General features: G+C 37.7%; 1 protein-coding gene across 7 annotated transcripts in view; it reads left to right on the top strand.

Annotated features, from left to right (window-relative positions):
• The window catches only part of DENND5A (DENN domain containing 5A), a 72,326-nt gene that overhangs the window by 39,227 nt on the left and 17,661 nt on the right, over positions 1-15,438 (top strand). For 3 of the 7 annotated variants that reach the window (XM_049820004.1, XM_049819999.1, XM_049820000.1), the window contains 11 exons: positions 121-438; positions 2,617-2,832; positions 3,768-4,002; positions 4,465-4,615; positions 5,256-5,349; positions 7,367-7,474; positions 8,464-8,595; positions 10,265-10,417; positions 11,275-11,379; positions 13,651-13,735; positions 15,147-15,231. In XM_049820004.1, coding sequence (XP_049675961.1) covers positions 121-438; positions 2,617-2,832; positions 3,768-4,002; positions 4,465-4,615; positions 5,256-5,349; positions 7,367-7,474; positions 8,464-8,595; positions 10,265-10,417; positions 11,275-11,379; positions 13,651-13,735; positions 15,147-15,231 — 1,682 coding nt within the window. The remainder of the gene's footprint in view (positions 1-120; positions 439-2,616; positions 2,833-3,767; positions 4,003-4,464; positions 4,616-5,255; positions 5,350-7,366; positions 7,475-8,463; positions 8,596-10,264; positions 10,418-11,274; positions 11,380-13,650; positions 13,736-15,146; positions 15,232-15,438) is intronic. The other 4 variants (XM_049820006.1, XM_049820005.1, XM_049820003.1 and 1 more) reach the window with 3 other exon arrangements.

Raw genomic sequence — 15,438 nt, 5'->3', positions numbered from 1 at the left:
AACTGAACAAACACAAATGTATTTGAATATTTCAATAAGCAGAAAACCCAAAGATGAATAAAACATGACCCTTGTGCTCAGTGATGTTGTAACAGTATCCTATTCTAAATTAAATCCCAGGCTAACCTGTGCTTTGTGGATGTAGACAACCATTTCATTGAGCTGCCAGAAGACTTACCCCAGTTCCCAAATAAACTTGAGTTCATTCAGGAAATTTCGGAGATACTAATGGCTTTTGGAATTCCACCTGAGGGAAACCTTCACTGCAGTGAAAGTGCCTCCAAGATGAAGAGCCTCAGAGCATGTGACCTGGTTTCTGATAAAAGAAATGGGAACATAGCAGGATCGCCTTTGAATTCCTATGAGCTGCTAAAGGAAAATGAGACTATTGCAAGACTCCAAGCACTTGTAAAAAGAACGGGTGTGAGTCTAGAAAAGGTAAGCTATGAAATTACCTGCACTCTCTCTGGACCTGCAGTAGCAGGTGGTCTGAAGTCCAGGTCCAAGGACTCTGTCTGTCTTCACTAGAAAGAACTTTATGTTAATGTGTTCATAAACCTTGTTAACATCTGTAGAGACAAGGGCAAACTTGGGGGAGAGAGGGAATGGGGTTTAACCCCACAGCATCTAGGCAAACCTTTGGCTATCCTCCAAGTGTTTCTTTGCCAAGATAATGTGTTTAAAAATACACCTTGCCTTGTTTATTCTTGGTTTTAAGATTTATTCTAAATTTACAACATTTTCTTATTATTTACATGGCTAAAACTGACATCCAGATAATCCTGAAGTTAGAATCCAATCATGGTTTCTATAAGTGTCTGTCTTTCTCGTTGTGTGTAGAATATGTATAATTTTTCTTGTATATAATAAACTTGCCATAGGGATACTGTGATGTGTTTTTCTGGTTGATGTTGTAAAGTGCCTTAGTGTCTGATTCCCGGCAAGTGAATGTGCACAGTTTGTGGTGACTCTGGTTGGATTTTTATTTTTTTTGAGAGTCAGAATTGGGAAAAGAAGTTGTGGCCCTTTTTGCATAAAAGTTATTATGTGAAAGACCACTGTAGGCTTTTTGAGCCTTTGTGGAATGGAGTGAATATTTTCTCAGTAAGGGTTTTATTTCTTGCATGTTTAAATTATCTTGACCAGTTCTTCGTGGCTGAGTCTGATTCCTACCCACGTGACTGTAACTTGGGCTACAGGTGGTGCCAAACAGAGATAGAAATTGTGTGACCTCCAATAGGTTGGGGAGGAGAACCGCTTTGTGGGGAGGAAGCTGCAGGGGGTTAAAAGAAGCAGCAGCTGGTTAGTAGACAGGATTAGATGCTCAAATCAGCTGTGTTCCTCTCACAGGTTTTTCTTTTGTGTTGTGTTCTTCTTGTTCAGGGGAAAATTGGTAAGAAGCTTTTGTTCTTTTGCTTGAATGGATTGGGAAGCAATGGGAAGAGTACAGGTCTTTTTAATTTCTTGTAAGTTTTTGCACATTCAGGCCTTATCTACTCTGCACTCTCTTCCATAGTAGTTAAAGTCCCATTTTACTAGCTTTTTTTGTGATGATAGGAGTGTATCGGTTATAACTGCCAAAATTTTCTCAAATATGTAAATAAAAACCTGCTTAGTGCGAAATACCCAATTACTGAGGAATGTATAGATGCCAAGTGCTACTTATGAATGCAGTTCGAAGAAGTGGCTGAATAGCGGAGCTCTCTAGCAGAGAGCATGGCTGTAGGATGCTATTTATGTCTGGCCTTGGACTGCTATAACCAAGGTGCTTTAAGAAGCATGGGACAGCTGCAGCAACTGCATCGTTGTGCAGATGTAAGCTCTAGATATTATGTCTAATTATGTGTGGTGGTGCCTCTTACAATAATTAACAAAGGCAGGGGTAGCAAATGTGTATTCAAACTAGTGCATGAATGCTTGTGGCTTTGATTTTTTTTCTAGATACTCAATTCCTATCAAAACTAATATGAATTTAATATCAGAATCTCATATTGCTGTCTTCATAAATCTTAGCCCACCTGTTAACTGAAAATGCATTTTATTTCATTAAAGATTACTCTGGGCTGTGCAGTGATGAATTGTGCAACACGCTGCTAAGGACTTAGGTTACAGGAAACTAGCTACTAGACATGCAGAGCTTCTTTTTACTGTGCATTTCTGTATTCATTTGAAAGCTGGTATGTATTAAACTGTAACAGTACTAAGCTTGGGCTTGTATTACACCAGAGAGAAATATGTATTTGCCTAATATGCAGGGGTAGTAAAAACCCCTAAAAAGCCTATGCAGGTGATTAAAGGGTAAAAGGAAGTAAATTAAGTATATGGCATATGTGGGCATGTATATGGTTGTTATCTATCCTTTTTTAATCTAAAGCATATCCAGTGCAGCCAGTACTAAAGGAAGCTATAGTTTATTATTGAATTTAGAACTTTTATAGACAAAGATTTCTTTCTAGATTTTTCTGATGTTGCTGTTTTATTACAGTGCCTGAAACTATAAGTAAATTTTTTTATTGGAATGTCGACTTAGCTGAATGGCAGGTTAAGATCTTGTATACCTAGAATACCTGACAAAGCAACAATACAATTTTTTTGTGTGTTCCCTTACTTTCTTAGTTGGAGGTGCGAGAGGAGACCAGTAGCAAAAAGGATCTTAAAATTCAGTGTGATGAAGAAGAATTCAAGATTTACCAGCTGAACATTCAAATCCGTGAAGTTTTTGCCAATCGCTTTACACAAATGTTTGCAGATTATGAAGTATTTGTCATTCAACCCAGTCAGGACAAGGAATCTTGGTTTACAAACAGGGAACAGATGCAAAACTTTGATAAAGTAAGTTGTGGTAGGAAGATATGTCAATCTAAAAAGTAAAATGGTATTCAAACCTAAGACTTTGCTTATTGGGCCATAAAATGGAAAACAGTACTGTCAAATTTGTAACTTCTTTCTTAAACTCCAGTGTTCCCCAAAAGAGTCACATCTTGTATATTTTGTGGAAAAATGTATACATATCCACACTTAAAGAGATAAAGATACTTTTTTAAGGATACTGTAAAAAGATACAGCCTGCTGGAGAAAAAAATACCTTAGAAAGCCTCACTTTATGGCTAACATCTACATTAACGTTAAATGTTACTAGTGAAAATGTTTGGTTTGTTGTTTTTTTTTTAACCAGAGGAATTGCTGAATATGTTAATGAATAAAGCCATGACCCCACGTAACACTTGTGTACATGTGTACCAAATGTATTCCTAGCTCTTTTCTAGGGAAACACAAGACCCAGTTCTTAAAATTTTACTACTGTCTTCTTTATTGGAGACTGGATATTTGTCAGCAGGATAGTTCATGTGGGTGAAGATTATGCTGCAGCACTGCCTGCTAAAATGCTAATCTGATTCCCATCAAATCGTATGCAAAGGTTCTCATCAACTTCATAAGCTTTGAGCCCAGCCAGAAGTACATAATATCCATACCTGTGGTACTGTTGTTGTGGTTTCCTGGGATTCTGCTGAAATTTTTAGAAAATTAAGGAAATGGTAAAATCACAGTTTGTTAATTATTGTGCTTTATAGTAGGTGATTGTCATGGAGCTGAAGATTTCATATAGACTGCCTGTTTCAGAGATAGAATTGGTGTGTGTAATGAAACTAGGCTTTAAGTGGCACCAAAGCACTCTAATACATCCTTGATTAGAAAAATTCGTGGGTTTGGTGGATGTATCTCTCTCTGCAGACTCCCAAATGGTCTTATCTCTTCTTGTCTGTTAGGCATCTTTCTTGTCGGACCAGCCTGAACCTTACTTGCCTTTCCTCTCGAGATTCCTGGAGACCCAAATGTTTGCATCTTTCATTGACAATAAGATTATGTGCCATGATGAAGATGATAAAGACCCTGTTTTGAGAGTATTTGATTCTAGAGTGGATAAAATTAGGCTACTAAATGTTAGGACGCCGACTCTGCGCACATCTATGTATCAAAAGTGCACAACCATTGATGAGGCTGGTAAGAGTAATAAGCCACTTTATTGACACTTAAGAAAATAAAACTAGTCAGTCCTGTTTGTTAGATACATTAGCTTAAAGTAAAGTAATGATTCATGCTTTGAAACCTCAAAAAATACAGATCAAAAAAGCTGAGGTGTAAAGCTTAAGTTGGGAACTAAATGTTACATAGGAAGCTGAGATGTGAGATGAAATTAATGTAAAATTTAATTGCGCTCAGCTGTTTTCCTGCATGCTTTGTGTGAAAAATGTTTGAGCTTAAGAAGATAAACATTTTTCTCCTTTTGGTGGCATTTTTTTGATGTTTAACACACTCTTGTACTAGTATACCTGTTCAGGTCGATAAGAAACTTCCAACTCCTCCTAAATTTTAGATCTGCTTTTAGTTGAGGATGTGTGATTATAGCTACATGTGTGATTAAGACACCTTAAAAAAAAAAAATTAACTTTCTTACTATTTCAGAGAAATCTATTGAATTAAGGCTAGCAAAAATAGATCACACTGCAGTCCACCCACACTTGCTGGACATGAAAATTGGACAAGGGAAATACGAGCTTGGATTTTTTCCCAAGCTTCAGTCTGATGTTTTATCCACTGGACCAGTAAGCAACAAGTGAGTAAGCTAGGACAACAGGTGCTAGATCTTGTCAAGATCTATAGAATGGTACTAAAGCACAGATACTAGAAAGCAAATTCAGCTTTTTTTTTTTTTTTTTTTTTTTTTTTTTAAGTTAGAACAAATCCGATTATGTGGGTGGGTTATGTGTGGTGGGTTTTTTTAATGTCTCTTTCTTTGTTGTTTTTTTTTTCTTTAAATCCAGACTTCGAGAAGCAAATTTACTTAAAGCCTTATTATGTTTGAGGTTATAGTTGATGTACTTTGAGTTACTTATAATTACTGTTGATATAAAAGCAGATGTGCTTATTGGATCTCAGTTAAGAGCTAGCAAATATTTTAGGATATCTTCTTACAAAAACTTTGAAGGAAGAGGAAAAAGGTGTAAATTGTAACTGGGTATCATAAAAGAATAGAAAAATACGAAGCAGGTGTATGTGATCTAGTTTTCTGAAATCCTTTTGTTGCCCAATGTTGGATTGCTCTGCAGAAATTCTTCGTGTTTATTTGCAGCTGGACTTTGATGCAATTGATGTCAACATATTCAATATACAATAAAATAGAAACTTACTTCCCCCCCTTGCCACTGCCCTTCATCTATCTCTTGACATTTGCTTAATGATATTCCTCCATCTAGGTGGACAAAGAGAAATGCTCCTGCACAGTGGAGACGGAAGGACAGACAGAAGCAACACACAGAACACCTGCGTCTTGACAATGATCAGAGAGAGGTGAAAACTGTTGAACTATAGAGATCTGGGTTGTTTTGGTTTTTTTTCTAATCTCTGACTAATGCTCTGTAACCTTTTAGAAATGTCTAGACAGTTACTTGCAGTCCATCTCTGCTCTCCCTTATGTGTATTTAATACAAATGAGGTTCGTGGCCCTTAGCAGACCAAAAATACTTAGTTTGCTTATTCTAAAATTTATGCCATTTTTACGTCCTCTCAGGACAAAATTATTTCATCCCATGTATAGGAGAGTTCTCTGAAAACATCAGCACATGCTTTAAAGGAAAAAAAAAAAAAGTGGGGGGCTGGGGGGAATTAATATTAACAGGTTTTAGCCATCTATCTCCTGTCTCTAACTTGGTCACCCTGTGCTTCTTTTGTATATTTGATGGAGGAAAGATAACCACCTCCAGAGAGTGATTAATTTCATCCTAAAATCAGAAGCATTGCCTTCTGGAGTTTCCTGTTTTTCTTCTGTAGACCATAAAAAAAGTCTTAAGGTTGCAAATTGACACACAATCTCATTCTAAGGTGGGAATGTGAACCCCACCCATGCTCTCAGGTATGTGTCTGTCTGTTTTTACACAGCACAGTCTGATGCTGATTTACCCACCTTCTGAACTGATAACTTCTCTCAAGAGTGCTTCTACAGCGGACACAGTTATTCTTTGTGGTGAAGGGATTTTGAAAGATCTGGGTGATGTGAACTAATTACAGTGCAGTTTCTGATTCATATGATAGACTGCAAACTGCTACACTGGGTGTTGATTTATGGGTATTTCCAAGAATAGTCTGGTTTAAAATATCAGAATTAATTTTTTTTTTGTTTAGTAACCCCAAAGCTTTACTTTTGTTTATATGTATATTGTTCATTGAAGACAATGTTCTCTTGGCTTGTTAAATATCTTCAGAAAAACTTCATTTGGAATTTTAAAGTAGTCTCGTGCCTGTTAGGATAGTGTTGTCAAAATCCACTATCTTTGTTTGTCCAGTTCATTCTTTTATGGTAGTGATGAGTTTAATTGCCTTGCCAGTGTACTCATTTGCGGAATTTTCTCATTGGTTTGTTAAAATTTCGTTGAAGAGTAATGTCATCTATGTCATCCATAGCCATGTAATAGAAGAATGTCTGCATATAAAAAAACTGAGGAGTAGCTTCTGGCTTTGACATGTCCCATATGCTCAGATAACTCTAAAGTACTTTTTACTTAGAAGTAATAGAAGTGAAGAATAGTTGATTTGTAACCTCATTATTCCTTTTAACAATTATGATGTTTAGCACATGTAAACTTCTGGTAATTACAAAGGCAAAAAATTAGGTAATTACAAAGGCAAAAATCTACCTCTAGTCTCTGGGGTTTTTTGTTTGTTTTGTTTTTTGACTGACTCTTCACAAGTTGATGATCCTATAGGAGTTATTCTGTCACACGAGGCAAATAATTTCTGAGGAATAAAAATTACAAATGCATGCTGAGGTGAGGGTACCAACTGCTAGGTTAATCTCTGCTGGTGTTCCAGGGTTTTATGCTGTACCTTTTTGATTACATACTACTGATTGAACATTCACCCCCTCTCCCAGGTGAACCAGAGACTTTCCTATTAAGTGTGAAAGAATGGGGAGGGAGCCCTTCTGATATGAACACTGGGGATCAGGCTGAGCAGGAGGCAGTGGTTTCAAAGTGCCATGTCGTGAGTTTTGGACATTGAAGCTTTGGGGCAGCCAACAAAAATCTGTGGAATTGAGACTTAGTGGCTTTTAACTTGCAAATATTTGTGCCCGGTGGAGGGCAGAGTTTACACCAATCCAGTGATTGAACACCATCTTTTCTTTTTTTCCTTTCAGATTCATTACTTATAAATTTATTTTTATGTTGAATGCTTGGGAGTTCTGCACTGTATTATGTCTTCACTCTTCTCCTTTTCTGTTTTGCATGCTTGCTTTTATTACTTCATATCTGCTTACCACTTTCACTTTGCATGGTCTGCTTGGCTTTTTGCTACCAACTTGTCCTGCCAGAACCTGGACTTTTCCATGTCAGAGCTTCAGTTGCAGTTATGTTTAGACTGGGACCAGCATGATTGGCCCTTCATACCTTCTATAAAATCTGTGTCAGAGCGTTATCTGGTATGTCCAATGTACAATATGAATGTAATCATAGTTCTGGATAAAGATGCATAATTAAATGTATATATCATGGCTCTTTAGTGGAAGGCTGATGGAGAAGATGTGTTTTTACCTCTTTGCGTATCGTATTTGACGTATTTGTCTAGTCACTGACTTTTCAGTTGGTCATTATTTCAGTGTAAGCTAGAGAAGTTACCTATTAATCTTGAAATATGTACTAATCCTGAGTATTCTGTCAGTGCCTGTACAGGACTTTATCACTTATTCACAGTTAGCCATGCCCCAACCAATCTGTGATCACCTGGCTTCCAAAACATTTGTCATGTTATTCTTGTCTCTGAGGTGAAAACAATGGCAACTCCTTGATGGCAGAAAAGCTCTTTCAAGTATAGCGAGTTCAGGAAATGATTTTGCTCAAAAATGCAGATGGTTCACAGCTGAGAGCTGTTAGTAGCATTTTGCAGCTGCTTCCTAAAAGACTGGGAGGGTCACTAAGAAACAGAAGCTTTGCAGGAATGCAGGGCATAGCACAGATCTTGGATCTTGTCAAGGTCCAGGCAAAGTTTTCTTGCAGTACCCATGTAGACTAGTCTGCCATTTGAATAGTCTTGGTCTGGGTAATTATTACTAACTTTCATTTTATATGAAAGAATAACAAGGCAGTTCTTAGTGGTGGAGAGAGTAGTTGATTCTCTATGCATCTAAATACCCTTGGCAGTTTGTATTATGTTTTTGTTATTCAGCAGTGTGTGTTCTAATACTAGGTAGACAGCATAAATGGGGATTTGACCTCCAGTGAAATAGTACCTTAAGTGTCTCAGCCCAATATAGTACTGGACATAAAAAGGGGCCTTTTCTGAAAGAGGATGCGATCCCTTCCTCTTCATTGCACAGGGGTGGGTTATAAAGGTGAGATTACCCTTTTCTCTTGGCAAAGTAGTCTCACTTGCACTTTTATCTGTATTTGTCAATTTTCTACCCCAATACAGAAGTATATCCAAGAAGCCAGGAATCTGGGCAGCACTATTCGGCAGCCCAAACTGTCTAACCTCTCTCCGTCGGTAATTGCACAAACAAACTGGAAGTTTGTAGAAGGCTTGTTGAAGGAATGCCGAAATAAGGTAATACAAAGAATAATTCTGTTCTCTTGCACCTCATATCCATCCTTCATGGACCATTTTGTGGCCAATATGTTTGAACCCCACTCTTCCGCCATCTGTTTCTGCTTTATCCCTATAAAGATTTTTGCATGGTAGTGAGAAATTAATGAAGAGAGAACGTATTTAGAAATTCTGCAAGGAGTGAAAACGTTATCAAGCAGGTTTATGATAAAGAATGCAAAATGAAAGAAAGAGGTTGAATATTCTGATGGGTCTTTATCATCCCAAAGCCCATGTCTATAATAGCATATTTCAGTTATTGCTAACGAGACTATACTATTTCAACAAGAGAGAATATTCCAAAAGAGGAGTTTGTGGTGAAAATGCAGGAGCTTTTCTCGTAACTAAAGGAAGTGGGTTAACAAACTTCTGAAACGTTAAGTTTTCAAGCACTTAAAGAAATTTGGCGTGAGTTTGTACACATGCTTCACCGGTATATACTTGACAGTATATTAATTTGAATTAAATGTTAATGTTTACACTAACACAGTAAAGAGAATAATTATCAAATAGACACATTTCTTGCCTTAAGTCAGTGGAGGTAATATAGGAATTGTATACAACTTTTCATAAAACCTTGTTTAATATGTGCATCTACTTCTGATTTCACTTTAGTTTTCTGTATATATGAAACTGTCCAAATAATCCCCTTCACTTAATAGAGGCATATGACGGTGAAAATCCTTGAAGATAAACTTGTCTCTTTCTCTGTGGGAATGCAACTCCAGTGAATGTAGTGAGCTTGCTGTTAGCAGAGAGAGAAATTACCAGGGGAGGCGAGGAGGAGAAGAAGCTAGAGACTAACTTGGAGTTCTTCATCTCAGCTAAGACTGTTCGTAGGTGCCTAAGGGAGTATTACTCATTTGAGAGCTACTCTAGAATAGCAACAAAGATGAAAAATGTCTAAGACATGAGCAGAAGTGATTCCCTAGTCATTTTTCCCTCCAGGCAGCTCTATAATGAATACATTGTGACTGGGAGACTGTACTTTAAGAGTTGGTGAGAGCTTTGTTGACCGTTATGAAACTGTGCATGACTTAGGAGAAGGTGGCTCATCAGGAAACTCAAGAGATGCACTCCAGAATGGGTTCGATTTAAACGTAGATACCCTTCTGACAGAACAGAGTCTCACAGGAATGACGTATTCCCTGCTCCTTGGAATTGCTTGTGCACATTTACCTCCTCTGGGAGGAGGTGGACATGGCATACTGCTCCCAGTCCAGCACTTGCTGGGCTTCAAAAACACCCAAGACCATGTTGCAGGGCCTTGCTGCTAGGCCTCTAGTTTGTCAGTGTGGGGCCTGCTGTTCCCTTTGCTGGGGTTATTCTGTGGAAGCGTATGTGCCCATTTGCAAGCCCCTTGTTAGAAAGATGGAAGAGGCTGTAAAGTGATCAACACTGGTGCTACCATGGCTTGAAAAACAGGAATAAAAAAAAATGCAGTCCTGCACTAGCTTACAGGGATAAAAGAAACGCAGTCCTGCACTAGCTTCAGAAATACTACATACGTCTGGTTATTCTGCCAAATCTTTGCTATTATGTGCTTCCTTGTTGGTTGTTTAAAAAGTGTAAAGGATCTTGGAAGTTCCTGTGGAAAGAATTAACTCTCTTTTGCCCTGTCCTTTTTGAGACCAAGAGGATGTTGGTTGAAAAAATGGGTCGTGAAGCTGTGGAGCTAGGTCATGGTGAAGTGAATATCACCGGTGTAGAAGAGAATACCCTGATAGCCAGTCTGTGTGACCTCTTAGAAAGGATATGGAGCCATGGTCTGCAAGTCAAACAGGTGAGGAACAAACATTCCTGTATGTTGCAGAGCGCACTCTCCTAAAGTCATGTTATGCTCTTCCTCTCTCCACTTCCAGAGGATACCTTTTGTGTATATATAGATGTGTTAAAATACTTGTGTGTGTCCCCAGCCTTTTTTATGTCAGTTACTGCCCCCTTGTCTGTCTCTACTCTTTGCTCTGGGGTATGTGCAAGTGCACACGTAGATGTGTTCCACAGATGACTTCTTGGAAGACTTTCTTTCCATTTAACCTGGGGCTTTTTTGTTTGTTTGTTTCATTTGTGGGTTTTGGTGTTTTTTTAATAGGATGGTAAATAAAAATGTTTCTGTATTCTTAATACTTTCATTAATGAAATTGCATAGGCAGTAAGGCAGCATATGTTAAAGGTGCTGTCAATGGGATATGGTATGGGGAATTTGTTTTCATGAAGGATAATTTAGTTTTTAAGAGTAACACCCTTGCTATTTTGGTTCTTGCTGAATGTTGTAGGGATGGTTAAGTGACATTTACAAGACCAACAGTTAGAGGTGTTGTTTTTTGTATGAAATTAATAATTTTTTTTTGTCGTGCTCTTCTTTTTGGAGTCGCTTGGGGGACTAGATGGAGTTTGGAAGGCCTTTATCCTTTCCTCCTCCTTTGTACAAAGGAATAGCAAGGACAGTAAGGATTATAACTTTTTTTTAAAAGACTGTGCAGAATAAATGTACATAATCCAGACAGCTGTAATTCAGTATCTCTGTTCCCAGCACCCAAGCGCAGGTGTTTAAATCTGCTCTCCTTCAAAATATATAGCAGTTCTCTATGTGAAGATTTATCATGTGATTCTCTCCCTTCCCTCTTGTATATCACTTAGGATAGAAGCTGTACTGCTTTCGTCTTAGAAGACAGAGCATCAGTATACTCTGCTTCAACTCAGATTTGGGCCTTTCAGACCACCAGACGGCCAACCCTACATAAGGTTAATGCTTTGGATTGATTGCAGATGTTGGCAAACAAGCTGAATGGTGGAATAAATAGAATGGTTCAATATAATAGAGGCCTGATGGAGAAAGTGCAGTGCATCTCATATTATGATCCACAGGGTTTTTTTAAAAAAAAACCACAAAAAAACCAAAAAACCCAAACAGAACACCACCAATTCTCTGATGTTCTCTGGCCTTTATTAAATATGCAAAAGCCTGCTGTTTCATACAACAATTTTATTTTATTTTTCAATAATAAGCCAAGGAAGACTCTTCTTTCTCAATTGACCATAGTAATGAGGATGGCTTTCCTTCCACCAATTCCTGCTTTTACCTTTTTCCCTGCTGATAAATGCTGATAGTCCTATATTAGCTACCTACAGTTTCTTCCACACCTGGTGAATCCACACCTTCCTTTGCCCAGAGCAATGCAGGAGAGTTGTCGGATGTAGGGTCTGATGACTCAAGTAGTCTGAACTTTCAGGCGGCCTTGGTTATTCCCTTGCCTGTTCTCTGTCCCACTACTTTCCTTAGGCTGTCTTCCTTTCCCTTATAGATACAGCTTGCATCATCATTGCTATTTGGTGAAGTTAAAGGAGAGTACCATGATGGTAAAGGAAGTGGGCAGATACATACTGCATGGGTTCTTACATTCATCATGATTGTTGACATCTATTTGCTGCAGGATCCTTTGTTTGCTGCTTTATGTGATCTGTTGCAGTTCTCCTTCCCACGGCAGCTAGTTGCTGAACACTAGACTGTGTGTGCATGTGTGTGTTTATTGAGAGAAATGCCATTTTGGATGTAACTGTTCCCTGGTTGATATTTTTCATGCTCTCTTTTTATGTTTTTGAGACTTGCAATTTTGGCTTTCCATGATGGATCTGTCAGGTACACACATAAGGCATTGAGCTTCTCTGGATTTTTTTTTTTTTTTAATCTTCACCACTGAATGCATATTTTTAATAGATTTCTACAGACGCTCTAGGCTTTATCTTCTGGAGGCATGCCACTTCTGCAATAATCCCTCATGGTCGTTAGTTCTTTATGTCAGCTGTAGCGAGCTATAGGATTGAAGCGTTTAGAGATTTTTAAAGATAGTTTTTAAAAAACATATTTCAGAGTTGAACCATAATTACTGTCCCTCTAGGAAGGCACTTGCATTATTTTAGATTACATTGATAGTGCTGAATTGACAACTGTTGCTTTACGGTCATGATTTCTTTCTGCACAAAGTTGTAAATAAAAATATGGCTTTGTAATATGACTGCTTTTCTGAAATGCAGAATTGCTAAATCTTTACTGGGATTTCAAGTTAATTTAATAATTTAGGAAGATGATAAGTAATACTAATTAATTTCCTCTGTCAGTAATTCCAGTTAATGTGCTGGAGAGCCCCTGTTCAATTACTGCTGCCTTTCTGTGGCTTTGCAAGCTTTTGGTTTGTCATGCGGAATATTTTAGGATGAAGCCAAGAATCTTTTTAGTTTGCCAGTGAAAGATTTCCTCACGCTCTGCTTAAGCCACCAGAAGTTTAAGAAAGCAACACAATGAGCAAGGTGCATCTTTTAACATCATTTGACGGATTTATCTTGGCCTAAATACAACATCCCAAATTTTAACTTTTAAGTTGGTTTTTTAATGTGTAGAGCTGGAGTATTCTTGCTGATAAGCTTTCATTGTCCTGGTTGTGTTTTGGGTTGTCTTACTGTGTATGTGATTATCCAAGTCCTCTGCCTAATGAAATTGAGGGGGATCTTTTGCAGTTCTGAAAATTGACAGCATGCATCTGTAGCCCTGTACCCTGAAGGAAGCAGATGTGCAAGACCTGGTCTGGGCATAAGATGGTTTACTCAGGCTGGCTCTCCATCTCTTGTCATTTCACTGCTGGAGAGGCAAGGAAAGAAAGACACATACTACAGGTTATGGCCTCAGAACTCCACTCCCACATAGAGTTTTACAAGCTTCTAAATGTTTTCTTTTCATGTTAATGAACTATGAGGAATGAAGTTCAATTGACTTTTCCCTGTTACCAGAATCATTAGATCCCAGTAGCTTAACACTTGCTTTTCTTTCTCAATCTCTTTACAGCTCCCAAGCACCTCCAACTTGTGTCTCTTTTTTTTGTTTTTCACAATGACTTTATAGGGAGAAACATATTAAAGCAAGTTTTTGTTATGGCTGATACTTTCAGTGATGATTTAAACTTCTTTTTTTTTTTATTCAGCTGATAGTGATTTCTTTAATTTTATTTTTTTTAATTTTAGGGAAAATCTGCTTTGTGGTCTCATCTGTTACACTACCTAGAAAACAGGCAGAGAAAAACTACATCAGGCAGCTTCAGTACCTCAGGTAAGATTGGCTTCTGCTGGAAGATGATGATTAAAAAACTATGAGTAAGAGCTGTCTGCAGATTTGCACCATGCAGAGATTGTTTCCTTGGAAATATCCTTCACCCAGTATAACTGAATCAAGTATTCTAGCTGCTATAGAATTAATATGGACCTGGTTTATTGTCTCAATATATTTTGTGAAAAATAAACTTGTTTGAATTAAGCCTATTTGTTTGGGTCTGGTATCTGACTACTGCAATAGTCAGATACCAGAAATATCTACTGTTTCAAAGATAGGCTTTAAAATGGATTGTTCCAATATACCGTCCTCCATGTGATGCATAGTCACTGCATGACTGGCAAACCGTATTATGTTATTAATGGGGGTGGAAAACAAGTACAAGCATATAAAATTGTGCTGTACATCCTGAAGTTTTACATTCTCTCTTGAAAAACAACTGAACAGTAGGCTTATTGTTCAAAAGAAGATGACATTTAAAAAAATATAAAAACCACTGAAGAAACATATTTTAATTTTTGTTATATCAAGTGTTGCAGTAAAAGTAATATTGCATATAAGATCCACTGATAATATGTTTCTAAGGTTATTAATGTAATTTGTAAACACTACTTCTGGTGTCAGATGGGGGCATAGGGCATAACTTTGGAGAGAGCAATGGGTTTGGGGAAGGTGGGGGGGGGGGTGCTTTTTTTTTTTTTTAAAGTTGCTGTAGGCAGAGAGCTGAGCATTACTAACATGCACAAGGTCCTGTAAGCAATCAAAAACCAAAGGTTTGGAAAGTATTAAGGTCTCCTGAATGTCACTTGCTCCATAGCATTTTTGCATGTCAGACTGAAGTTACAGTCAGTTTTATGCTTTCTAATTTGGGATTGAGGGCAGGGACTGTATTTAATATACAACTTGATTCCAGAGTGGAATTTGAAAGATAAGAGAAATAATACTGCTTAAAAAACCCAAAGCGTGCTATTTTAAAAAGTAGTGGTGTTACAGGAGTGTGCGAAGTTAAGCATAGGATGTGTGGTGTACTGAGTAAAACATGTCCAATACTGTTTTCTGGTGTCAACAGTGCCAGTCAGTTTTACTACGTAGAAAGAAAATAGTGTAGTCTTTAGAAAATAATACTTGAGTAGTACATATCTTAAGCCATTTGATGTCATACCAATTTCAGCTGAATCTAAGCTCATTAATGTGTTAATGCTCGGTATGTGCTGATCTGCATAACCATCTGTGTAGCATATTAGATTTTCATGTCATTTGAAGTTGAAATATGCCACAATGTCTTCACAAAGCAGCGATTCACCAATAATACAAGAGTGCAAGTTGGTGTTCATTCACCTTCTTTTTTTAATATTGATTTAAAAATCTTTAGGTGGATTTCTACTAATGAGAAATTCTATTCTGAATCTAGGAATACTACTTGATTCAGAAAGGAGAAAGTCTGATACCAGTCCAGCCATGTCACCTCTTAGAATCTCTCTCATCCAGGATATGAGGTGAGTTTAAACTATTGCAACTAACACAGAAAACCCGTGAGATTTGCATACTTGTTTCTGTGTATAATGTCTACTGTACAGAAAAGACTGTGTTTCATATAGCAGGAGGGGGATGCGGAGAAGAAACCTGCTGAACTGTTTTAAAGTAAATAGTGCAACTTTTTCATTGACCTTTACAAAAACATGTTTCATACTGAGGAGATTTTT

This window comes from Accipiter gentilis, chromosome 17, assembly GCF_929443795.1.
Source record: "Accipiter gentilis chromosome 17, bAccGen1.1, whole genome shotgun sequence".
Taxonomy (NCBI): domain Eukaryota; kingdom Metazoa; phylum Chordata; class Aves; order Accipitriformes; family Accipitridae; genus Astur; species Astur gentilis.
This window is presented reverse-complemented; position numbering and strand designations above follow the sequence as displayed.